We start from the raw sequence: 24925 nt of genomic DNA, 5'->3' as shown, positions 1-24925 counted from the left end.
AATGGGATTTTTCCCCACGAGGGCTCCTCATGCTTCTGCAGCCACTCGCTGGTTCAGCCAGCCTGCGCTGTTCCCCTCTGGCCGGGGCATGCTGGGCACTGAGGAGGGAGGAGGGAGCGAGACATGGTTCCTGTTCTCAGAGAGTCAGGTGCTGGCGGCCAGGCAGGGCCAAGGTCCCGCGAGGACACAGCTCTGCCAGGGCAAGCAGCAGCCACTGCCTGGCTGTCCTAGAAAGGGGCTTGCTGACTTCTGACCCCGCCCCGCCCCCGTGACCATATGCCTGTAGACGTGGAAGCAGCCGTCTTACCTTCTGATTCTTGAGCTTGGTCTCCATCTGGCTGAGGCTGTCTGTCTCCTGGGGCTCGTAGCTGGGGATGTTGGACAAGAACTGGAGCAGGCGGTCGCAGCTGCTGCGGTAGTCATCGTAAGCAGCCCTGGCGCTCTGCAGGCTCTGAGCCCTGCGGGGCAAAGCCACGGTCAGGCAGGCCTCTGCCGCAGCGCACGCGGATGCCTCACCGGAGGCTGCCTCCCAGCCCTTCCTAAAGAAACCATCTGCTCTTTTTTTTAAAAATAAGGGGGGAGGGGGAACCAAATGTAATTTAAACGTTCGCCAGAAAGGAAGCAGTTCGGTGCGTTATGGAATGTCAAGTTGGAGTACTCCGCGGCCCCTGTGAAGAACAGGTGTGTCCACGTGGACTGACTTGCAGAGACACCCACTGTGTATCATGGGGCCCGAACAACCCAGCGTCCAAGGAGAAACCGCCAGCGAGGTGAGGAAATCTTTTGAACTCACGGAAAATAAAAACATCAAAATTTGTGGGACACAGCAAAAGCAGCACTTAGAGGAAAATGACTCGTATTAAATGCTTATATTAGAAAAGAAGGAAGCTCTCGAATCAATCTAAGCTTCCACCTTAAGGGAAAAAAAGAAGAGCAAATTAAACCCCATGTAAGCAGCAGCAGGAAATAATAGAGAGCAGATGTCCATGAAACGGAACAAGGAAACAGGAGAAAGATTATTGAAACCAAAGATCGTTCTTTGAAATGGTCAATAAATTAATAAACTTCAGACAGAATGATCAGGGCAAAAAAAGAGAACATACAAATACGAAGAAGAAATGAGGGAGGACATCCCCTCAGATCCTGGAAGGATGAGTATTATGAATGATTTTATGCCAGTAAATTGAACAACTTGATGAGATGGACAAATTCCTAGAAAGACAAACTAATGAAGTTGATTCAAGAATGAGATGACCCATGGGGTCGGCCTGGTGGCATGGTGGGTAAGTTCGCATGCTCTGCTTTGGCAGCCCAGGGTTTGCAGGTTTGGATCCCAGGTGTGGACTTACACACCGCTTATCAACATGCTATGGCAGGTGTCCCACATATAAAGTAGAGGAAGATGGGCACGAATGTTAGCTCAGGGCCAATCTCCCTCACCAAAAAAAAAAGAGAGATGACCCACCTAGTCCAGTCTCTATTAAAGAGGATGAATTTGTGGTTTAAAATCAAACAAATTGCAGGCCCAGGTGGCTTCTACCAAGCATTTAAGAGAGAAATATCAATTCTACACAAACTCTTCCAGAAAACAGAAGAGGAAGGAACCCTTACTCATGAAGTGGTAAAATACATGACAGGGAAAACAGCAAGATGCCGTGTCTGTGGTGTGCTGTCGTCTGTCTGCCGTCTACCCTCCCGGCTTGTACAGCGTATTTGGGAAGGAGACATGAGAAACTGGAAGCAGTGCTCACCTTGGGGGCAGAGGCTGGTCCTTATGACCACGGAGTTTTTCACTTTGTATGTGGATTGCTTTTTTCAAAAAGAGGAAGTTAGTTAGAAGACAAACAGCCCTTGGTGGCATCAGCGGAGAGCCCACTTTGGCAGCCCCTCACCTGAGCTCCACCTGCTGGCGGAGGTTGTCGAAGCGCTGGCCCAGCTTGTGCTCCTCGGCCTCCTGGCGCTCCAGGTCGGGGCAGTGCTCCTGGAAGCGGCTGGCCAGCGAGCTGGAGCACTGCTTGGCCGCTCGCAGGTTCTGCTCCACCTCCCCCAGGAGGGCCTTCTGGGCCCGCAGCTCCGAGGCCATGGCCTGCCAGGGTGGAGCAGACGGTGGGCGCTATGGCCGGAGCTCCCTGAGCCGGGGCAGGACTGCCCCCAGTGCTTGGGGCCTCTCGCCTTGTGGGGTGGTAAGCCTGGGCCTGGGAAGGGCCAGGGGCTTTGCCTCTGCGTTTCTCTGCAGAGTTCCCTTACAGGGAACACAACCGCCAAGATGAACTTCTAGACCCCATGGCCGGCAGCACATGCCCTGTGACACTGTGCCCAGACATGGGCGCCCCGCTGCCCTGAGGCCCCCAGGCCTTGGCGAAGGCTTCATTCTCAGAGCCCATTTCCTCAGCTCTGAGGCGAGGCTTTCAACACGTGGCAGGGGTTTTATGAACTGGGGTGTGGTCGCGGCCTCCCACAGGCCCACAGACTTGAATGGGAGCAGCGGTGAGGTGGGCTGGCAAATACGGGAGGTGGGCCCAGCGGCAGCTGAGAGAAAGCAGACGCAGGGGCAGGGGCAGCTGCTGCTGTGCTCTAGCTGACCTCACCCGGGAACGTGCAGGCCCAGGGACCCTGGGAGTCTGGGGGTTATGTAGATATTTGGTTTGCCAACACTAGCACCTGATTTCCACAAGCCTCAAACCCTGTGAGCAGCTGGGATTCGTGCCAGGGGCCTCCACTGGCAAATTCCAGTTTGGCACCCTGCAGGCATTCCAAACCTGGAGAAACTCGCGGCTGTGGCCCTGGGAGTCTCGGGCCCTTTGTCTGTCCAGAGATGCTGGGGTGGGAGCACCAGGAGAGAAAGGCTCCCGAGGCCCAGGGTCCCCACACTCACCGCCAGCTCCTGCCTCTTGCTGTCCAGAGCGCGGCCAGCCTCAGGCACCGTGTCATCCTCCATCAGCTGGTTCTCGTACGTGGCCAGCACCTCCCAGCCCTGCTGCAGGCTCTTCTCCAGGCGGTTGGCAACGCTGACCCTGAGGACAGGGGTCAGGAGTGGGGATGCCCACCTGGCCCTTTAACCCGGCCTGACCTCCCCGCTGCCCAGCTGCCACTCACTTCTCCTGGGCCGAGTCCAGCAGCTGCACCAGGCGCTCATATCTGCGGTTGGTGTCCTCCACCCGGGTCCTCAGCAGAGGTGCGCTGCCACTGCCCGGCAGGGCCTGCAGGAACGCCTCGCACTCGGCCGTGCTGCGCGCCTTCTCGGGCTCGATCCGCAGCAGCTCGTTGGTGATGTTCTGCAGGGACCAGAGACCTTCGTGTTGGCCACAGCCGGGCAGCCCCCAGGGGAGTGCCCATGCTTCAGGGGACGGTGGAAGCTGCTGGGGAGGCCTGATTGGAATGCAGGGGCCTGGGCCCTCCGGGTTTGGGGCGCCAGCCCAGGAGTCTGCATTTGTTATGAGCATCCCAGGGAATTGTGATGCCTGGACCGTGACTCACAGGAGTGATGAAAACAAATGGTAATTAGCGAGCACTTACTGTTGCAAGCACTGCACGTGGGGGATTTCATTCGTCTATGGGGCAATTCTACGAGGTAGGTGCTTTGCTCTCCCCATTCACAGGTGGAGACCCCGTGACTCCAAGCAGCTCAGGAAGGGACGTGGTGGGGCCTGGCCATGCCCCACCCTGGGACCAGGCACCCTCCAGCTGTGAGCCCCTCCCAACCCCGACGTGAGCCGCATCAGGGCCACTGCGCTCCTCTGTAAAGCAGGGACGGTCACGCCCATGCGCAGGGTGCTGAGGACCTGCGAGACTGTGTGTGTGAGGGGGAGCCGTGGCTGGTATCACATGCATCGTCTCTGCCATGTTCCCACAGCCCTGCGAGAGGGGACCAGCCCATTCTACTAAAGAAACTGAGGCTTGGGTTTCAACAACAGGTCCGTGGTCAGGCAGGGAGTGAGCCGACTGTGTGACTGAGTGCCACCATGCACTGGAGCCTCACTCCGCTCGGGCTACTCAGGCCACAGGCACTGCTGGTGTCAGTACAGTCATGCGCCACAAAACAACCTTTCAGTCAACAGTGGACTGCACAGACGATGGCGGTCCCCTAAGGGGAGTCCTGTGGAGCCAAGGCGTGCGGTAGGCTGTTCCATCTGGGTGTGTGTAAGTCCACCCCATGATGTTCGCACGTTTCTTAGACCACATCCCTGTCATTGAGTGACGCGTGACTGCCCTGCCATGAGCCCGTGGGCGACAAGCCGTGCAGATACAGCGTGAGCCCTGCCAGCCCTTCCTCTGGGGACGTGTCGGGGGGCAGGGGCCAGGGCTCAGCACCTCCTCTGTCCTCAGCCTAGAACAGCCCCCCCTGCTCCCTGACTCAGGGCTTCTGGGCTACACGTGGCAGGTGGTCCCTGTCGAGCACCAGGACCCCCCTGGGGATGCGACCTGAAGCAGGAGCCCTAGAGAGCCAGGGGCCAGCCTGCGCCCTCAGCCTGGGGGTACCTTGAGGTCCTTGGCCCTCTCGGCGCTGTCCTGCACGGCCCGGCCCTGCTCCAGTGGCGGCCGCAGGATCCCCGTGATGGCCTTCTCTTGCCGGTCCAGGTCGCTGGCCACCTTGTCCAAGCCAGCCAGCAGCTGCCGCCCCTGGAGGTCAGAGGCATCTGCCAGAGAGAAATCACAGAATCAGGTGACGGTAGGGGTGGGGAGGCCCAGGGAGGGGGCCTGGGAGGCCTGCTGGGACCTCCAGCGCCAGCCCACCCCTCCCATGCCCAACCCTACCACCCACTCCGAGGCATAGACCTGGGTCAAACCCCTCTTCCTGGTCTCCCCAGGGCCCCGGGCAGGAGCCCCAGCACCCACCTCCAGGGTTCTCTGCCTTCAGCACCTCATGCCGCTGCTGGAGTGCACTCCGACTGCCCGCTGCTTTCTGCCGCACGCTCTGGTACTGGCTGCCCAGGCTGTGGGAGCAGGGACAGGCTGGGGACCCCGGCTGCCCACGGCCCCACCACCCACAGGCACAGACAGCCCAGAGGAGTCAGGGCTCGTCAAAGCGCTTTGAAAACTTAAAACACGGCACACACAGGAAGGATTTGCACTAACACTGGTCTGCCTTTGCTCCCGGGTTCAGACGGACTCCAGCCCCTCCCTCCCTCCTTCCTCTCTCTGCATAGTAAGTCTTGTGCCTAAAACTCTCCTGTCCGTTCCTTTATCTGCCCCACCAAGAGGCTGCCCCTGAGGAAGCAGCGCAGCAGGTGCTCACTGTTCGCTGACTGAATAAATGAAGGCGCTCCTTAAGTCACTCATTCACTCAACAGAGATTTCTGGGGTACTTACTGTGCACAGGTACTGAGCAAGGCCCTGGAGATAGTAAGTCTCCCCAGGGAGCTCCTGCCCAATGAGACTGACGCCTACACAGGGCATCCTGATAAAGAGTGGTATGTGCAGGGGGAGAAGCTGCGTGAGAGCCAAGAGGGGGCAGCACTTCTGGAGCCAGGGTGGAGGGCCAGGGGGCAATCAGGGAAGATTTCACAGAAGTGACCCCGGGGCTGGGTCTTCAAGCCAGGAGGCCTGAGCCAAGCAGGCAGCAAGTAGGTGTCCAGGTAGAAGCAGCAGCAGCACGTACAAAGGCCCAGAGGCGCTTGCAGAGAAACTGCTCTCTGAGCTGTGCCCACAGTTGGACGTTCACACAGCAAATGAGCCCAGCCAACAGGATCCGCTCCTGTCCCACTTGAGCCTCCAAGGGGGTGCAGGTGTGGGAATGTCAGTGGCCTCCTGAGGCTGAGTCGGGATGCCCAGGGCTGTGAATGGGACCTGAGGGGCCCGAGGAAGGGGCTGTCAATCCAGGCTGGCTTCCTCCCTTGCCCCTGTACCTGTCGGCCAGAGCCAGGGCCTCGGGGTCGGTGGGGGGGATCATGAAACAGACGGCCGGGGCGGTCAGCTTGTTCCCCGCGCTGTCTGTGAGGTCCCAGCTCTCCCCGTTGTTCCTCTGCAGGGTGTAGCTGTAGCCCCGTGAGATCACGCCCTGGCGGGGGCAGGCCAAACGGTCAGAAGACACGGACAGACCTGCCTCGGCCAGCGGCCTGGGAACCCCCGTCCCCCAACTCCTGGACCTGGGGTGCGTCAGCCCATCTCCCAGACCCTCCCCGAGACCTTTCGCCATAGAGCACTGGGAGGGGCCGGGGGATGTGTGTTGGGTCTGCGGGTCCAGCACCCGCCTGGATCTCTCTTTGGGGAACCCACCCCCCATTCTCAGTCCACGTGGTCTCGTCCCTCCTCTGCTCCCAGTCCCTGACTGCCACGGGTGGACAGTGAGTCAGGCCCGGTCCCTGGAAGAAGGGCATCACCCCCCCCCAGGCCACCATGATTGGTTTAGGCTGGACACGTGATTCAAAGTGGGCCAATGGGGACCCTCCCCGGGACTTCCGAGGGAATGACTGGGCTTGCTAAGCGGGACCAGGAGGCCAGGGCGGCTGGGGGTGGCGGCTGGCAGAGAGCGACCCCAGCGACGGGGACGAGCACAGGCTCCTGAAGATGTGTGAGGCCCCACATCCAGCCACGTCACCCTGAAGACCTCCCGGTGACATGCAAAGGGACAGATCTGGGCCCAGCCTGCCTGGGGCTCCGGGGGCACATGGGCAGAGCTCACCTGGTCGCCCTCAAAGTCACAGAGCGCCTCCACGGGGATGGGCTTGAGCGGCGTCTCCCGGCGGTACTTGAGGGGCACCACCTGCTGCCCTCGCTTCTGCAGGCCGCGCACCACGTGCTCATACTTGTCCAGAGCCTTCTCCTGGTCCTGAAGGCAGGGGGGGAGTGCCTGGGTGAGACCACGCTGCCTCCCTGGAGGCCGGGGCAGTGGGCGGGTAGGAGCCGGGAGGGAGGGCCGTCACTCACATCCAGCTCCCGCAGCAGCAGCTCGATCTGGTACCGGTCCTTGAAGTCGGGGCTGTATTTCTGGTTCAGGTCTGAGTCCACCTTGCGCAGCAGCTCCTGAGCATCCTTCACGTCTTTGTGGAACTAGGGGAGACCAGGGGCCCAACTGTGGACAGGAAACCGCCAGGACGCAGGGGCTCATCCTGGCTGTGGCTGCAGGAGCACCCCCGGGCGGGGCTGGGCCTCCTACTCACCCTGAACCCAAAGGCTCTGCTGCTCGGGGACACCCCCAACCCTCCCCAGCCCAACTTCTGGGGGCCCCACGGGGAAGAAGCGGGTCCCTTCCCACCAATCCACACGACGCCACCTCAACGACATGAACCTTTCACGTCCACCAGTAAGCTCTGGGCTCCCTCCCGTTCCACTCCTCTGTGCCAGGGACACCCTGACTTAATGCTGTTTCCTTCCAAGTCTTGATACACAGAAGACAAGCCTCCCCACTCTGTTCTAGAAAATTCTCTCGCCCATTTGTCAGTCTATCAACTCTGGAATCGTTCACTGTCAGCTGTCCTCTGACAGACATTCCCACAGAAACAACCAGCCGCCATCAACAGATGAGCGGATAAACAAAAGGTGGCCAATCCATGCAATGGGATACTATTTGGCCATAAAAAGGAAGGAAGTTCTGATTCATGCTACAGCCCAGGTGAGCCTACGAAACACGTTCAGTAAAAGAAGCCAGACACAAACGGCCACACACCAGGTGACTGCACGTATGCGAAATCTCTAGAACAGGCAAGTCCGTCGGGACAGAAGGTGGATCAGAAGTTCGCAGGGGCAAGGGAGGGAGGGCTGGGGAGTGGCTGTGTAACACGTACAGAGTTTCCGTGCGGGGTGAGGAAGGAGTTTTGGAAAGACAGTGGTGCTGGTTGCACACCACCGTGAATGCAATGAATGAATGCCCTGGGTTAGACACTTAAAAATGGCCAAAAGGGCAAATTTCAGTTCAGATCTATTTATCACAATGAAAACGCCATACGCTCATTTCTGGGGCGCACGCTGACCCGTCGAATCAGACTCTCCAGCCCCAGCCCCCGGGGAAGACAGACAAAGGCCCAGCAAGCTCGGGGCTCGCCCGTGTATGTGGTTGGGAGTGTGGGCGCTGCGAGGCTCGGGGGAAGCGGTGCCAAGGCCACAAGTGAGCCAAGGTGGCACAGAGCACCCCCACCACTGGGGCCTGGCGCCCGCGGATACCTGGTGGTAGTCTTCCATGTACTTCAGGTGGCTCTCCTCGCAGATGAGCAGGTTCAGGTACTCCTTCCAGTCTGCATGCACGGCCTCCATGTGAGCCTGCCAGGAGAATGGGGCAGATGGCTGCTAGGCAGGTGCCTGGGACACCAGGGAAGGGATGCTGGGATTCTGGACCAGAGAATGGTGGGGTAGGAGGCCTCTGGCGTCTCTCTGGGTTTGGCTCCTGCAGAGGCAGCCAGCTCCTGCCCAGGGGTGGGAGGAGGAGAGCGGGGACGTGCTGAGGAGCCAAGCATGGCTGTCGTGTACTGGTGCTTAGGTTGCGCACTGCAAAAGGGGAAAGTGGGGGCTGCGTTTGCCCAGACAAAGCAGTGCTTTTTTAATATTTTCACAAAGGCACGGTAGGGGTTTGAATGGGGTCCCCCCCATACCCATAATTCATTTCCACCTAGAACTTAGAATGTGACCTTATTTGGAAATAGGTTCTTTGCAGATGTTACTAGTTAAGGATCTCAAGATGAAATTATGCTGGATTTGGGGTGGGCCCTAAATCCAGTGACTGGCATCCTCAAGACGAGAGGAGATGACACACAGACACACAGGGGAGGAGGCCCCATGAAGATGGAGGCAGAGATAGGAGTGATGCTGCCCCGAGCCCAGGACCACCACAGCCTGCTGGCAGCAGCACATGCCAGGAGAGCGAAGGACCGACCCTCCCTGAGAGCTGTCAGTGGGAATGGGCCTGCCGACACCTGGATTTCTGACTTCTGGCCTCCGGAAGTGTGACAGCATAGATTTTTGCTGCTTAAAGCCCTTTTTCACAGCCCTCTAAGGAAATGAGGCATCGTATGGACTTCGGAGGTGAGGGGCCGAGGGCAGGATGCAGCAAAGGATGGAGTGAAAGAGAGGAGGCGGGGTCAGAGGGAGCCAGACAAGACAGCGAAATGGAGACAGACACACAGATGGACACAGGACACAGGGCTGCCCGAGTCTAGCAGGCCCACCACAGAGGCGGCCCTGAGGCCACCCTGGAGGAGGCGTCCCCTCCCGGGGCACACGCACCTCGATGGAGTTCCTCCCGGGGTGCTCGGCGGCCAGCAGCTGGTCCCCCTCGCTGTGCAGCTTGTTGATTCTCTCCTCTTTGGCCTCCAGGTTCCGGTTGATGAAATTCTGCAGGGGGTGGCGGGGGGCACTCAGCCTGGCAGCCCGGCGCTCCCTCCGTCCCGGCCCGCCCAGCCCGGCCCGGCCCCCACCTCATACTGGCGCCGGCGGCTGGGGTAGTCGAGGTTGCGGTCACTCCAGTCGTACTGCAGGCGGCCGCGGGCCTGCTGGTCCAGCCAGTACAGCTCGTTGGTGCAGCGCTGCATGTAGTCCCTCAGCGAGCTCAGGTGCTGCTGACGCGCCTGCGACGCCGCCTGCGGGCGGCCGAGGACAAGGCTGGGGCCACGGGGACCGCCGCAGACCGCCCCCTCCATGCCTCCTGCCCGCCCGGGACAAGCCCGGCTTGGCCACTTCCCGGCGGGAACCACCTGACCCTCTGACACTCATTCATTCACTCAGCAAACGTTCATCGAGCATCTGAAGTGCCGGGCATGGCTCCAGGCACTGGGGGGACGACGACGTGCAAGACACAAAACTCTCGCGGAACCGACACTTCTGTGGAGCCTCGGTTTACTCATCGGCGAAATGGGGATGGCGACACCACTGATCTCAGAGGGCACAAAGACTGGCATGCAGTTGGTGCTCAATCAGTGCAGCAGCTACAGCTCCCACTGTTACTTTTATCACAAAGGACACACCGTAGCAAAGTGAGAAGAGGTGGGGCTGGGGCAGGGGGCCCGGGAGGGACGAGGGAGGGCTCTGTTTTGCTCTGCAAATAACAGCCGCTCACACAGACACGGGCCCAGCGAGCGCCAGGACGGCGTCCCCCGACATTAACGGGCGCCATCCTCAAAGCAGTCCTATGAGGCAGGGACTCAAAGGAACTCCAGTTTACAGAGGAGGAAACTGAGGCTCACGGAGGAGAAGCTGGTGGCTCAAGGGCCCCCCACCAACAAGGGGAGGAGGCCGTCTGGCTCCCAAGCCCACTCAGGGTGACCCCGTGCCCCCATCAGAGGTGATGGAAGCGTCCGCAATGAGCACAGACGCATCGCTTGTGCGGTTTTAAAAAGAACGCATTCTGTCAAGGTTTTACAAAGGGTAACAGAAAACTGCTGCCAATAGCACGTGGCACCCAGTAGGCGCTTAATAAAGAAAGAAGCACATCGTAGGATGGGCTATGGGGGTTTTCCATGAGCACAGGGCAGACTGGGTGCCGCTCAGCTGGGGGCTGGGGGTACCGTCTCTCCCCTTCGCCCCTTCCGTCTGTGGGAGACGTTCCCCGCACACGCGTCCTGTCCCCGGTCCCCACCCCTGCACCCGGCCCCCGGGGCACCTCACCAGCAGCTTCTGGTACTTGGCCTGGAGCTCGCTGCTCTGCTCCTGAGGACAGAGCCGAGGGTGTGGGTTAGGGGGTGCAGGTGTGAGCCCCGCCTTCCCCGGGGCCCTGCCAGCAGCCGGCGCCCACCTTGCCCCCGTCCTTGGCCAGGTGGGGCCCGATGGCCTTGACCTCGTTGTGGAAGATGTTGTGCTGCTCCACTTGCTGGTCCACCAGCGGCAGGTCCGTGCCGAAGGTCTGGCTGCTCAGCTTGTCCTGGGCGGGGCGGGCGGAGAGAGCACGCTGGGGCGGGTGGGGGCCTCAGCTCTCCTCCTCGCCGCCGGCCGAGGAGCCAGCAGAGTGACCCCATGACAGACACGGGGACAGGCTGTCACCTCGACCACTGCATCGGCACATGTCATCTAACCTCACAGCCACCTCCAAGGCCCACGTGGTCACCACGTCCATTTCACAGATGGGGAAACAGAGGCTCGGCCAGGGCAGCGGTGGGGAGGGGTCACTTGCCCAGGGGCATATCACGCTTTTCCCAGGGGCTGGCATGGACACAGGAAGGGCAGCGGCCGGCCAGAAGTCTGGCCACTCCCCCCAGGCCTGACAGGACTCCAAAGAGCCAGGGTCGGAGGGCGACCTCGGGAGGGTCCCAATCTCTACCGCTTCTGCTGTGTGACCCTGGGCTAGGCACTGCACCTCTCTGAGCCTCGCTCTTCTTACCAACATGATCATTGGGGAAAAAACCGGGAACCGTTCCCCCTCCGTAGGGCTGTGCACCCATGAAGTGGAAGGCCCTCCCTGCGCACACACGGCGCCCCCCCAGCTGACGCCTGGGCCGTACCAGCTTTTCCTCCACCAGCGCTGCCCAGTTGACCTGCGGGTTCACCTCCTTCACTGCCAGGTCGTAGATCTGCTTGTGTTTCCCACGGAGGTTGGCCACGCGCTCCTTCAGCTGCCGGATGCTGAGCGGGAGAGCGGCCACCCTAGTTAGCAGGGCCAGCTGGCAGGGGTGCTGCCCACATGCCCCCCAAGGAGGGGCCTCCTCCCCCTGGAGCCTGGCTTCGGGCTTTCTGCTCAGCGGCTGGGAAGGGCAGGGGGTGGCCTTGGGGTGTGGACAATCACTCACACCCTCCTCCCATCCACCTTCCTCCATCAGCCTTTCCCCACTGCCCACTGTGTGCCCAAAGCCGTAGAAGGTTCCAGAAGAAACAAGCAGGTCCACTGTTCTCTGGGGCCCACCACCCAGCGAGGGCCCCAGGGGCAGTATGGGCTACAATAGGGACAAGTGCAGGGCGTTGTGGGGCCAAGAGACCCCTGCCCCTGCCAGGATGGGAGGGTCGGGACAAGGGAGCGTCTTGGGGGCCATTTATCCACATCTGAGCTGAGGCACCAGCTTGAGAAGCCGTCAGGCGTCCGGCAGCGGGCAAGCGTACTCACAAGCTGGCGGTCAGACAGCGCGGTCACACAGTGACCAGAACAGACGTCGGTGCTCTAAACCTCCGTTTCCCCAACTGCAAAACGGGCTGTCACGAGGACAGTGTAAGGCATGTGACAAGCCCTGACTCCAGCTCCTGAGCACTGAGCGCGCCGCAGCCCTCCTGCCCTGGCCCCGAGTGGCTCCCCGGGACCCGAAGCGGGGGACCTACTCCTCGGTGATCATGTCCCCCTGGGGATGCTTCATGTGCTTGGCGATGGCCGCGTCTGCCTCCAGCACGTACAGCAGCTTCTCAGAGTCTGACACCTTCTGCAGGGCCACATCGCGGTGCTCGGGCTGCCCGCCCTCCTGCAGCCGGGCCAGGTCCTGCGAGAGTCACGACGGGGGACAGAGGGAGGGGAGACTCAGTGGCCACTGTGGGGATGGGAAGGGGCGGGAGGAGAGTGGCCAGCGAGGGGCTCCCCCAGCCCCACCTCGCCTCTCCTCTGGTTCTCAGCCAGCAGAGCCCGAGTGTCTACTTGTGGGGGCTCTGGGACGCAGTTGTGAACAAAGAGACACGGCTCGCCCTAGCCTGGCAAGTCTCGGATAAACTTCACAGAGGCGAGTGCAAGTTCATACAAGTCCCTCTTTACCAAGGACACACACCAATGGTGGAAGGAAGGGCACCTGCTTTAGCTCCAGTGGGCACCCTCTGAGGTGATGACACAAGCTGAGAATGAAGGATGAAAGAGCAGAGTGTTTGAAACAGAGGGAACAGCCTGTGCAAAGGCCCTGAGGCAGGAAAGGGCAAGCTGTGATTGATGACTGAAGCTGCCAAGGCTGGAATGCAGGACAGGGGAGGCAGTGGGAGAGGGGGGCAGGGCAGGGCCAGAGCAGGAACGGCTCTATGGAGGGAGGGACATGGCCCCACCTATCCTTAAAGGTGATGCTGCCGGGGACTGTGCAGGGAGGGGATGAGCTGGGAGGGCAGTCAGCAGACATGAGAGCAGTGCCTGGGGAGAGCTGAGGGTGCCCACATATAAACTGGAGGAAGATGGGCACGGATGTTAGCTCAGGGCCAATCTTCCCCAGCCAAAAAAAAAAAAAGAGGATTGGCAGCGGATGCTAGCTCAGAGCTAATCTTCCCCCCCACCAAAAAAATTACTGAATTGTACACTTGAAGTAGGAGCATTTTATGATAAGTAAAATATGCCTCAATAAAGCTGTTAAGAAGAAAAAGGAAGGAAGAAATGGCCAAAGGAAAAAGAAGTAAGAGGAGGTGACGTGGTGCCCGGTACAGAGCAGACTGAAGTTCCTCTCAGAGGAGTAAGAGGGGTCCAGCCTGCCTTCCAAGGCACCCCCAGGAGGGCGGAGGGGCGAGTGGGACCAGCGCCCCCAGGGGCCCGAGTGAGGCCCACGTGTCAGGAAGCCAGAGGAGCTGGGCCAGCCCCCTGCCCTGGGGTGGGTCTGGCCAGTTAAAAAAATTACAACAAAATATTGTGGTTCTTGGCTGGGGTGGAATTTCATCCCCTCCGTCATCGCCACCGGCTCATCTGAAGCTCTTCTGGGCTCACAGTGTCAAAGGTGAATTTTGCAAAAAGGGGAAAGTGAATCAATGGTTACCTGGTTCACCAGGAGCCGAGTGCGGAGGGAAGCGCTCTGCAAACACACTAGAGAGAGAGAGAGTGCGCCAGCCGAGAGCCCCGGGGTCGCACGAGCTCAAAGCCGCAGAGCTGATGGAGGGGAGAGGGTCTGCATAGGGGCGCCTGCTCGGCAAGGTCACCGGGGGGTTTCCGGGAAGCCTTGTCTATCCTGACGTGAGCCGCGGCCACGCGGTCCCTACCGATGCCAAAATTCGGGGCGAGCCCTCAAGATGTGGACACTTTCCATTGACCTTACCTCAGTGACACCTCCTAAAAAGGTTTTTTTAAAGTAAAAAGAAATCATAGGGATGGGCAGCTAATAAATTACACACGCTGAGGGACGGAGGAGAGAGAGCAAACCCGGCCGAGGGGACAGCTAGTCTGGGTGGTGGGGACACCGATGTTCTCTGTGCAACTCCTTCCACTTTTCTGCGCATTTAAAAATTCGGATAGACAAAACAGGCCACATGTGGGATCCTGTTTATATGAAATACCTAGAATACATAAATCCGCAGAGACAGAAAGCAGACGAGTGGTCCAGGGGCTGAGGCCGGGCGACGGGAGGGACCGCTAATGGGTGTGGGGTTTCTCTGTGGGGTGATGGACAGGCCTCGGAGCCAGACAGAGGTGATGGCTGCAGGCCACTGCGAACGTCCTAGATGCCACCAAACAGCACACTGTAAATAGTTAATTTTACATTATGTGACTCACACTTCAACTGAAAAAAAAAAAACAGGAAAATTCAAGAGAACTTATGGATAATAAAATTAATAATGATGTCCTCTGAAAAAAGAAAGGGAGGAAGGAAGAGATAAGAAAGAAAAAGATTAGACCATTTGGTCTTCAAAGCACAGTGTCTTAGTTCAAGTTTGCTCATTTGAAGTTAAGAAACAGTTCAAAACTGGGCCAGCCCTGGTGGCCTAGTGGTTAAGTTCAGGGCACTCTGCTTCAGTGGCCTGGGTTTTGGTTCCAGGGCATGAACCTACTCTGCTCTGTTAGCAGCTATGCTTGGCTGGCAGCCACACACTAAAAAAATAAATAAAAAGAGGAAGATTGGCACAGATGTTAGCTCATGGCAAATCTTCCTCAGCAAAAAAAAAAAAAAAAAAAATTATCTCCCAAATACATCTTTGTTACTATGAGTCATTAAGCAAATAAAACGAGAGTGCTAGACCTTCTTTCCTCTCTCTCTCTCTCTCTCTCTCTCTCTCTCACACACACACACACACACAAGAAAAGGTCAGACACACCACAGTGTTAACAGCTGATAGATCTCTCTGGTGGTGGAATTCTACCTGATTTTAATTTGCTTTGCTAAACTTGTTTATCAGTCCTGAAATGTTTGTAACACATATTACTTTTATTAGGAGGAAAAAAGGACGCACCCCAAAAAGCTGTGTTCGTTTAGGAAAGAAACAATCACCACAGTGGCCAGCAGAGAGGAGCAAAAACATCACAGGCAGCTGGGAGGAGGGTGCAGGGAAGAGGGTGCAGGGAGGAGAGGCTGGGAGGAGGGTGCAGGGAGGAGGGTGCGGGCAGGCAACCATAGGAGGAGGTAGGGGAGGTGGGAGGTGGAGGGGCAGGAGCCCCCACCCAGGAACAGAGTCCCCACTCACCTTTCCTGCCCCCACGCTCACCCCCCGCTGGGCCATCCCCACCCACCTCGTCCCTGGGGTCTCTGGGCCGCCTGCGGACTGGCCCTCAGGTGGGTGGACAGCTGGGCCGTCAGAGGGAGGGGCAGCCACAGCTGGGCTTGGGGACAGCCCTGGGGCCGGCCAGCCTTTGAACTCCTTCATGACCTGTCCCCCTTCTGTCCCCCCTCCTCTGGACCCGCCTCCTAGCCCCCTGGGTCAGAATGCAGATGAAACACGGACCACCCAGTTAAATCTGAATTTCAGGCAAACGACGGGTGATTTTGCAGTAGGTATATCCCAAAGAGGACGTGGGACATACTTGTACAAAAAAACAAATTTGTGTTTTGAAATTCAAATTTAACTGGATCTCCTTTATTTTATTCTCCAAGTCTGGCAACCCCACCTCCGGGATGCTTCTGGGGCCAGCTCTGCGATGACCAGTCAGTGACTGCTGTGCCAGAGGTGACATGAGCAGTAAGAACGACACCGACAGTCACGTTGAGCCCCGTGCCACACCTGCGTCATCTCACTGACTCTTGACAGTGACAGCCCAGGAGATGGGGATGATCACTTTTGCCCCTTCAGAGGGAATCACGTGCACAGAGAGGTAAGGTGACTTGCCCAAGGTCACACAGTAAGTGGCAAAACTGGGATCGTAACCAGGGCCTGGCTGTCCTCCAGACAGGGCGCAGAAGCTGCAGGGAACTTGGTCCCTGGGCTGGGGGCTGGTATTAACAGCAGTCATGTGGTTCCTCCACCCGACGCTGTGGACACGGGGGGCTGGGTCACTCTGTGTGGGGGGCCGTCCTGTGCTCTGTGGGACGTCGAGCGGCACCCCCGCCCTCCACCCACTGGATGCCAGGCCACCGCACTCCCCCAGCTGTGGTGGCTAAAAGTGTCTCCGGACGCGGCCACACGTCCCCTGGGGGGCAGAGTCATGCCCAGGGGAGAACCGCCGGTCCAGACGAGGCCCCGGGCGGGGCTGGGGCACAGGGGGCGCCGGGGTGGGAGGCGGGGCCACTCACGCTCTGCATCTTGGCCTCCGTGTCCACGATGTTCTTTTCCACCTGGTCCGCATTCTTCTGCAGCTGCTCGATCAGCTCCGACAGCTCCTTGTTAGAGATGCTGCGGCAGAAGACGGGGGTGGGCGAGGGCCTGGGGGGAGTGGCCGCGTCCCCACCAGCCCCCCGGCCCCGGCTCTGAGCTGCCCAGTGGGCCTCAGATGGAGCCTGGCTGTCCCCTTGGGGGACGATGTCACTGAAGCCACAGAAATGAGGCAGCACCTGGGGGCAGGTAACCAGCCCCGCCTCTGGTCACTTACTCTAATGCTGCCATTTTGCCATGTTGGCTGAGCGCTTTTCTTCTTTTTGTCCCCCAATTTTTTATTTTTTATTGAGATATAATTCACAGACCATAAAATTCACCCTTTTAAAGTGTATACTTCAGTGGGTTTTAGTATATTCACAAGTTATACAACCGTCATCAGTATCTGATTCCAGAATGTTCTCATCTCCCCAAAGAGAAACCCCACGTCCGTCAGCCGTCACTCCCCACCCCCTGACCCCAGCCCCTCGCAATCGCTCATCCGCTTCCTGTCTCTATGGATTTGCCTATTCTAGACACTTCACAGAATTGGAAGCACACAATATGTGGCCTTTTGTGTCTGGCTTCTGTCACTTAACATAGTGTTTTTGAGGTTCATCCACATGGTTGTGCAGGTTGGTGCTTCATCCTTTTATGGCTGAGTAATATTCCATTGGGTGGACATGCCGCATTGTGTTCATTCGGTCATCTGTTGATGCAGACACCCGTTGATGTTTCCACCTTTTGGCCATTACGGATCATGCCGCTACGAACATTCGGGTACAAGTTTTTGTGCAAGTACCCTTACTGTCACATACCTGGTACTTTCCTTTCAATCTACTCACGCTTCATATTTAAATAAATTGACTTAAAAAGGGTACTTGCTCTCCCCACTGTAAACAGAAAACCAGAAGCCCTTGCCATAAATGGGAGTAACCACCAAAATCAATGCCATGGGAATAAAATAACAGCACGAGGGGCCGGCCCGGTGGCGCAGCGGTTAAGTGCACATGTTCTGCTTCAGTGGCCCGGGGTCTGCCGGTTCAGATCCCAGGTACGGACATGGCACCACTTGTCAAAAAGCCGTGCTGTGGCAGGCATCCCACATATAAAGTAGAGGAAGATGGGCACAGATGTTAGCTCAGGGCCAGTCTTCCTCAGCAAAAAGAGGAGGATGGGCAGCAGTTAGCTCAGGGCTGATCTTCCTCAAAAATAAAAATAAAAAATAAAATATAATAATAATAAAATAATAGCACGAGGTTCAGGCTGGACACGCGGCCGACTGCAACATCGAGATCAAGCCCTTGGAATAACTGTGCCTTTCCTGGCGGCTGTTAGGAACGGGAGCGGGTTATGCAGGCAAAGAGCCGGGCACATAGTAAGTCTCACAAAAGTTTGTGATTATGGTTGTTAAAGAGCTTCACTGACTGTCGTCCAGCTGCCTTTGTTGTTGTTTCTTTTAAACAAAGACCAGAGAGGGAAGGCCACTCAGTCAATATCATCCAGCCAGCCAGCGTTGGTTGGTAAGAGAAGATTAGTGCTTAGTCCCTCAGTCTCCATTGAAGACCCTTTTGTCCCAGTCACAGTGGGGCCGGAGCAGCTAAGCACCCAGAAGTTTCATTGCACCTGCACTCATTAAGCACCTACTGTGTGCCAGGCCCGGCGCTGCACACAGACACAGCCTCACCCTCTGAGAGTTCACCCCCTAGACCAGGAGGAAAGCAGCATTTACAGACACAGTCACGAGACCGAGGCAGGCAGGGGGGCTGGGGGCGCCCAGAGGAGCCTCCTGACCGGCCCGGTGGAGACAGGGATGGTCAGGGAAGGCTTCCCGGAGGAGGTGGTGGTGGCTGGGTCTGAAGGACGAGGAGGAGTTTGGGGTTCATGGGCAAAAGGCTCCCATAAGGAAAGAGGCGGGTGCTGGGTGTGTCCCCGGGGTGGGGCAGGGCAGGACTCTTGACCCTCAAGACGGAAGGGGCCGCCAGCTCTTCAGAGCGGAATTCCTGCAGTCGAGGAATGCATGCTGCAGCATGAAACGTCCAGATTCCAGGCACCCACCCAGACCCTCGGCACGCGGACCTCCCGAGCTGGGCCCAGGAAGCGGTCTGATCATTGCTCTTAATCTTACGGGTTCCCCAGGGTTCCCGGGACCCCCCGAGTCTGAGGTCCACACGGCAGGGACCGCTGGCTGGCGTGGGGCAGAAACGGGCATGGCAAACAGCGCCGTGAGTCTGTCCATCCATGTCCCAAGCCCCGCCTGAGCGCCTGCTCTGCGCCAGGCCCGCTCTGCGGGCGGTTCTTGGGGAACAAGACCTAGGCCACACCCTCTGCCAAGTCGACAGAGGAGGCAGCCTCTCCCAAAGTGGGACCCCCGGTCCTGTAGATCACTCCAGAATGAAGGCTCTGTCAGGCAAGGCGGTTAGGAAAGCCCAACCCCTCAATAAGCTCAGGAGCCAGTAAAGGCTCTGAGAAGTCCTGCAGTGGAGAAAGCTGGGTTTCAGTGGAGCGACCAGGAAGGCTCAGAAGGGGGCACTGTGGATGGAGGATCCAGGTAAGAGCTGGGCTGCTGGGTCATGGCCCCCTCCACAGCCCCCGCCCTTGGCTGGGCGGACCACAGCGGGAACGTGAGCACCTCCGGGCCCCTCAGCCCCACGCCAGCCACTGGGCCTCTGCCTGGCCTGCTGCACCCAGACGCGTGAGTCTCAACCCAAATCCTTAACCCCTGACGGCTCGGGCCTCAGTGTGTCAGGAGCCTGCGTGTGAGTCAGGCAGGGCCTCCGTCCCTCGGGGCTTGGGGCCAGCTCCCAAACCAGCCCCTTCACCCGGTGGGGCAGGAGCAGGCCCCTCTGGACGCCGCCCTGGCTGGCCCATTACTCCAGCAAAGCCCAGCACCGGAAGGGACGTGGCGCGGGGGACAGCCGGCCCCAGGGGCCTGGCGCTCCTGGTGGAGAACAAGGGGGCTCAGTGGGAGCTGCAGGCACACAGGAACAGCCTCTAAGTCCTGCTGGGCTTTTTATGGCTTGGACCATCTCAGGCAAGCACCTTATCCTTGAAGTGCCTCAGTTTCTCTATCTGTCGACTGGGGATGACCACAGAGGCATCGTGGCAATCTGACACTTATTGCACACGCCTCACCAGAAATCAGACGTGTTCACAGGCATCGCCTCAATGGCACCATCACCTGAAGTCCCCGGGGGAGGTTTGTGTGCCCCTTTACAGATAAGGACACCAAAGCTTAGAGATGTCAAGGCACTTGCCCCGGGTCACACAGCTTGTGAATAGGGAGCCATCTCGGGCAGTCTCGGTCCAGAGGCCACAGGATCAAACACTGAACTAACAGCTACTCATAGGGGTGCTGGGAGAATCATAGGAGCTGGCACCCAGCAACAAGCACCTTAATAGTAGGAGCTCATATTTCCTTCCCACGTGCCAGGCTCCCTACTCACTTCTTACTCTTCACTACAACCCTGTGAGGTAGGTGTTGGCCGATGGGGAATCATATTATCATTCCCACTTTACAGATGTGGAAAGTGAGGACCAGAGAGGTTCAGTAACTTTCCCAAAGTCACACAGTAATTAAACGTCAGAGCCAGAATTCCAACCCAGGCAGGTCCTGGAGTCCAGGCCGCTAACAACCCCAGGTGACAATCCTGCGGGACTCCCAGCACATCGTAGGCACTTAACAGATAAACTTAACGTGCCAAGCACCCAAAATCACAATGGGATACCCCTTCTCACCACTGGGATAGCAATAATCAAAGAGATAGTAACGAGTGTTGACAAGGATGTGGAGAAACCAGAACCCACACACAGTGGGGTGGGAACGTGAAGTGGGGCGGCTGCTCTGGGACACAGTCTGCAAGCTCCTCAAAAAGGTCAGCATAAAGTTGCCATATAACCCAGCAGTTCTGCTCCTTGATACCCACCCAAGAGATGGGAAAACATACGTCCAGGGGCCGGCCCCATGGCTGAGTGGTTAAGTTTGTGCACTCCGCTTCGGTGGCCCAGGGTTTCACCGGTTTGGATCCTGGGCTCGGACATGGTACCGCTCATCAAGCCATGATGAGGTGGCGTCCCACATGCCACAACTAGAAGGACCCACAACTAAAAATACACAAGTATGTACCAGGGGGCTTTGGGGAGAAGAAGAAGAAAAAAAACAAGAAGATTGGCAAGAGATGTTAGCGCAGGTGCCAATCTTTAAAAGAAAAGAAAGAGGTCCACACAAAAACCCGACCCGTACGTTCACAGCAGCACTATTTATAAAGCCAAAAAGGGGAAACAACCCAAGTGTCCTTCAACTGATGAATCGACAAAATGCGGCCCACCCACACAGGGGAATACCACTCGGTCCCGAGACCGGCTTCACTGTAGAGAAACCCTGAACTGTGACGCCCAGAGGAAGAAGCCAGACACCGAAGGCCCCAAACTGTAGGACTCCATTTCTACGAAATGTCCCGAACAGGCAAATCCACAGAAGCGGAGAGCAGGTGAGTGGTCCAGGGGCTGGCGGGGGAGGGATGGGGAGTGAGTGCTAACGGTGATGAAAATGTCCTAAAATCGATTACAGTGACGGTCCTATCATTCTGTGAATATACTACAAACCGTTGAGTGACACACTTTAAATGAGTGAACTTTGTTAGCTCCCAATAAAGCTGTGACCGAAAACACTGGCAAGTGCCACTGACGAGTGAGAGGGGTAGGTTCTTCTCCCCTGCCCCCTCGGGTCGGTCCCGCCTTTTATCCTGTCTTCCACCGAGGCCGGGCCAGATCCGGGTTCTGCCCAGTTGCCTGGAAGATGCTAGTTAACGCTCACAGAGGGTTGGCCCCACGCGCGGCCCGTGCTAAGCAGGTCACATAGAAATTGTTTTGTTTAGTCCTACCACCCTCTGTTCTCTCATCTTACAGATGGGGAAACTGAGGCACAGAGCCATTAGTCCCACTGCCAGAGAGCAAGGCAGAGCTAGGATTCCAGTCCAGCCTCTGGAGCACAGACCCAGCACTTCTGCCTTTCGGGTTTGGGGTCCCAAATGAGAGGCCCCAAAGGTCCCTGCATTCCTCCTGCTGTCCAGCTGGCCGCAGGAGCTGACGCGTGTCCCGGGAGAGCCCTGTGCCAGGAGAGCAGGAATGTGGGCGGGCCGGGAACTGCAGGGAGGGGGCGCAGAGCCCAGGAGGGCTGGGAACTGGCCGGGCTGGTCCAGCTTTTCATCTCAATAATAAGCCACACGGGGCAGCCAAATGTGGCCTGTCAGCCCAGCTGATGGGGACCCAGATACAGCCCTACACCCTCATCCCAGTCCTGTCCCACCCACAGAGACGGCGGAGCCAGGAAAACCAACGAGCTCCCACCCCAGAGCCGGGAAGGGAGAAGGGAAGAGAAGCAGAGCTGGTGACACGCTGAGAGAGGGGCCCACCCAGCCCATCCTCTATGCACTGGGAAGCTTGACACGGACACGGGTGCTGAGGGGATGGGCCGTCGGCCCTGGAGGCTGCCTCAGATGTCATCCAGCCACACCTGCTCATTACACAGATGAGCAATCCCGGGACCTGGGCAGCGACGGCATCCACCCTGGATCACACGGGAGGCAGCTGGTGCCCGGAGCCAGCCAGGGCTCAGATCCTACTGACCGGCCATCAGGGTGACCCTGCAGGAGGCACTGGACATTTCCTTTTTTTTTTTTTAAGATAAATTCTTTTTTTTTTCTCTTTCTTTTGAGGAAGATTAGCCTTGAGCCAACATCTGCTGCCAATTCTCCACTTTTTGCTGAGGAAGACTGGCCCTGAGCTAACATCCGTGCCCATCTTCCTCTACTTTATATGTGGGACGCCTAGCACAGCATGGCATGCCAAGCGGTGCCATGTCTGCACCCAGGATCTGAACCGGCGAACCCCGGGCCACTGAAGCAGAACATGTGCACTTAACTGCTACGCCACCGGGCTGGCCCACCACTGTACATGTCTGAGCCTCGGTTCCATCATCAGCAAAATGGGAGGAGTGCATCCTACCTAGTCAAGGGAGGTGGACGGACCATGGTCAGGGCCACGTCTGCAAACACCTGGATCGAGTTTCAAAGACCATTTTGGGGTCCGAGGATGAAGCTGGAGGTTCAGAGCAGGCTCTGGGGGCCCCACAGCAGCTCAGAGATCATTTAAGCTCACGACAAGGGTGTCACTGGTTTCACCGGCGCCTAAAACAGCACCTGGCCCCCAGGAGGCGCCCCACAACGCTCCGCTCACTGAAGGACCGCGAGTCACCCAGCACGCCGTGGGGGCTCCGGAACGATGACAATTCCATTCCCTCAACGGTACTCATTGTGCTTCACTCCCCGAGGGGCTGCCGTTCACGCCAAAACTGAGCCCTTATCTTGCTCTCTCAACTGTGCGTGGGGTTCTGCCCACGGCCCCCCTTCTTCTCCTGGGGAACCCCCGCTTGCCAGTAGCGCTTGGTCCCGTAAAAGAGGTTCCTTCTGAAAACAGTAACTTCCGAAGGTTGACATCACAGGGAGGAGGGCCCATCAACATGGTGGAACTGCTGACTCATCGCCAGAAGCCGCAGACAAACCCAAAAGGAGGGGACAGTCTCCAGAACACCTGACCAGTGGCCAGACTTCTTCAAAAGTGTCAATGTCGGGGCCGGCCGGGTGGCGCAGTGGTTAAGTTCGCACGCTTTGCTTCAGCGGCCCGGGGTTTGCAGGTTTGGATCCTGGCTATCGACCTAGCACTGCTCATCAAGCCACGCGTCCCGAGTAAAATAGAGGAAGATTGGCACAGATGTGCGCTCAGGGCCAATCTTCCTCACCAAAAAAAAAAAAAAAAAAAGCATCAAGGTCACAAGAGACAAGACTGAGAAACTGTCAGACTGGAGGAGACTAAGGAGATGTGACAACTAAATGCAACATGGGATCCCGGAACAGAAAAGGGACATCAGGGGAAAAACTGGAAATTAGAAAAAAGTTGATAGTTTAATTTTTTTAAAAAATGGTTCCTTCTAGACTTCTGGGTTTTCTGGCAAACCCTTATAGGAGTGGATGCTTCTGGGTATTAGGTGCCCAGGATGCCCACCTGCAGACAGGCAGGGAGGAGGTGGGGTGGCATGGCCCGAGACCCCCCCGGTAAAAGCCGATGGGGACGCAGGACTCTGCTGTCCCCAGAAAGGGCCCCGTCCGCCCAGCCCAGGCTGCAGTCAGGAGCTGTTGTGCAGGTTTCACAAGCCAGGTGGGGGTCACGCCCGGCCGATCAGATTGAGGCCATTTCTCCAGAGAATCAGCCTTTGTTTTCTTCATCCACGCTGAGGAAGCGGGAGTCTGGCGCGGGGCCCGGGCCGCGCGAGTCCCATTCAGGGCCCCAGGAGCCCAGTCACCCGGCCTGGTCTGCGGATGAGACTCCCAGCCAAGAAGGGAGAAAACGGGGTGCAGGTCAGCCAGGGGTTGCCAGGAGCCACCTCAGAGCCCGGGGCGGGGTCTGAGGACACACACAGGGACGAGCCAGGGGTTTCCGGGGCTGAGCCGGCAGGCGCCAGCCTCAAACAGGCACCTCATTGTGTCCCAGGCTGTGTCCTCAGAGCGCTGGAACCACGCGGAGGGCCCGGGAACCTTAAACGGCATCAGGGACCCACACTCTGTCCCTGGCAGTTAGAAACTCAATAACCACGGCCCCACTGCCTCCCAGGTGGCCGCCCCTAGCCGAGGCGGTCAGCTGCAACGTGGGGAGCTGGGACCAGAGGCCAGCGCTGGGTGACACCGGGCATGGCCCAGGACAGCCCACGGTCTGGGCAGTGGGGATGCTGACCAGAGAGGCAGGGACAGAGGTGGCACCCCGGGTCATCTGGACACCACGGATAATCCATGTGGGCCAAGAAAGAGAAAACAGGCGTCTCAGGGGACCCTGGCCCCCAACCCGGCTGGCCACCTCTTCTTGTTTTAGCTTTGTGCGGCACCCTCTGCCCTTTTCTGCAGCTCGAGGGGCAGGATTGCCTGATGGTTAAGCACCCAGACTGACGGCAGACGGCCTGGGTTCGGATCCTGGCTCAGTCCTTATTAGCCTGTAAATTACTCCGCCTCTCTGAGCCTCAGTACCCCCCATCTGTCAATGGGGGTCATCATGGGATGCCCGCCACAGGGCAGGGGCAGGGGTTACTTGAGAGAGAGGATGTAAGCGCTGCCTTGGCGGAGAGCCTGGACTCTGCTTCCACCTGGGGCCGCTGTCCAGGGATCTGGGCTCCTTCTAAGGAGCTGACACAAGCCAACCCTCAGGAGGCGGGACATGAGAACCTGTGGCACCGGGGAGCTAAAAAAAGACCCCGGGCCGCCCACGCCATTCACTCCCATCCTCGTGCAAGCCCAGACACGGTCCGGTTCTGCCTTGCGGATGTCACCTCGCCCAGGCGTGGGGAACTCGCAAGTAAGCTCAGTATTTGGAAATGACTCCTCCAAACCCAGCAGGGAGAGGCTGGCACACGTTTACGGGTAATGAGGCTGCCAACACACACACAGACACACACACACACACACACACACACACCCAGATCCCAGATCCCAGGTCCCAGGCCCGGTCCAGCTAGACCATCTTGGGTTCGGGCTAAGAATCAGGTCAGCAGGTTCGGGGACTTGAGGGGTACAGGGCGTTTCCC

General features: G+C 58.1%; 1 protein-coding gene across 1 annotated transcript in view; it reads right to left on the bottom strand.

The window, feature by feature from the left end:
• Positions 1-24925, bottom strand: part of PPL (periplakin) — a 43021-nt gene that overhangs the window by 6183 nt on the left and 11913 nt on the right. Inside the window, exons 2-18 of the mRNA XM_023616363.2 lie at positions 16239-16338; positions 12169-12323; positions 11364-11484; positions 10661-10786; positions 10534-10575; positions 9348-9509; positions 9157-9264; positions 8101-8196; positions 6868-6990; positions 6623-6769; positions 5847-5998; positions 4837-4934; positions 4480-4637; positions 3097-3275; positions 2876-3014; positions 1893-2086; positions 308-458 (exon numbers count right to left, since the gene is read on the bottom strand). Of these exons, the coding sequence (XP_023472131.2) occupies positions 308-458; positions 1893-2086; positions 2876-3014; positions 3097-3275; positions 4480-4637; positions 4837-4934; positions 5847-5998; positions 6623-6769; positions 6868-6990; positions 8101-8196; positions 9157-9264; positions 9348-9509; positions 10534-10575; positions 10661-10786; positions 11364-11484; positions 12169-12323; positions 16239-16338 (2251 nt within the window). The remainder of the gene's footprint in view (positions 1-307; positions 459-1892; positions 2087-2875; positions 3015-3096; positions 3276-4479; positions 4638-4836; positions 4935-5846; positions 5999-6622; positions 6770-6867; positions 6991-8100; positions 8197-9156; positions 9265-9347; positions 9510-10533; positions 10576-10660; positions 10787-11363; positions 11485-12168; positions 12324-16238; positions 16339-24925) is intronic.

This window comes from Equus caballus, chromosome 13 (genome assembly GCF_041296265.1).
Source record: "Equus caballus isolate H_3958 breed thoroughbred chromosome 13, TB-T2T, whole genome shotgun sequence".
NCBI lineage: Eukaryota > Metazoa > Chordata > Mammalia > Perissodactyla > Equidae > Equus > Equus caballus.
Note: the sequence above shows the minus strand (reverse complement) of the source record. Positions and strands in the feature narration are given on the sequence as shown.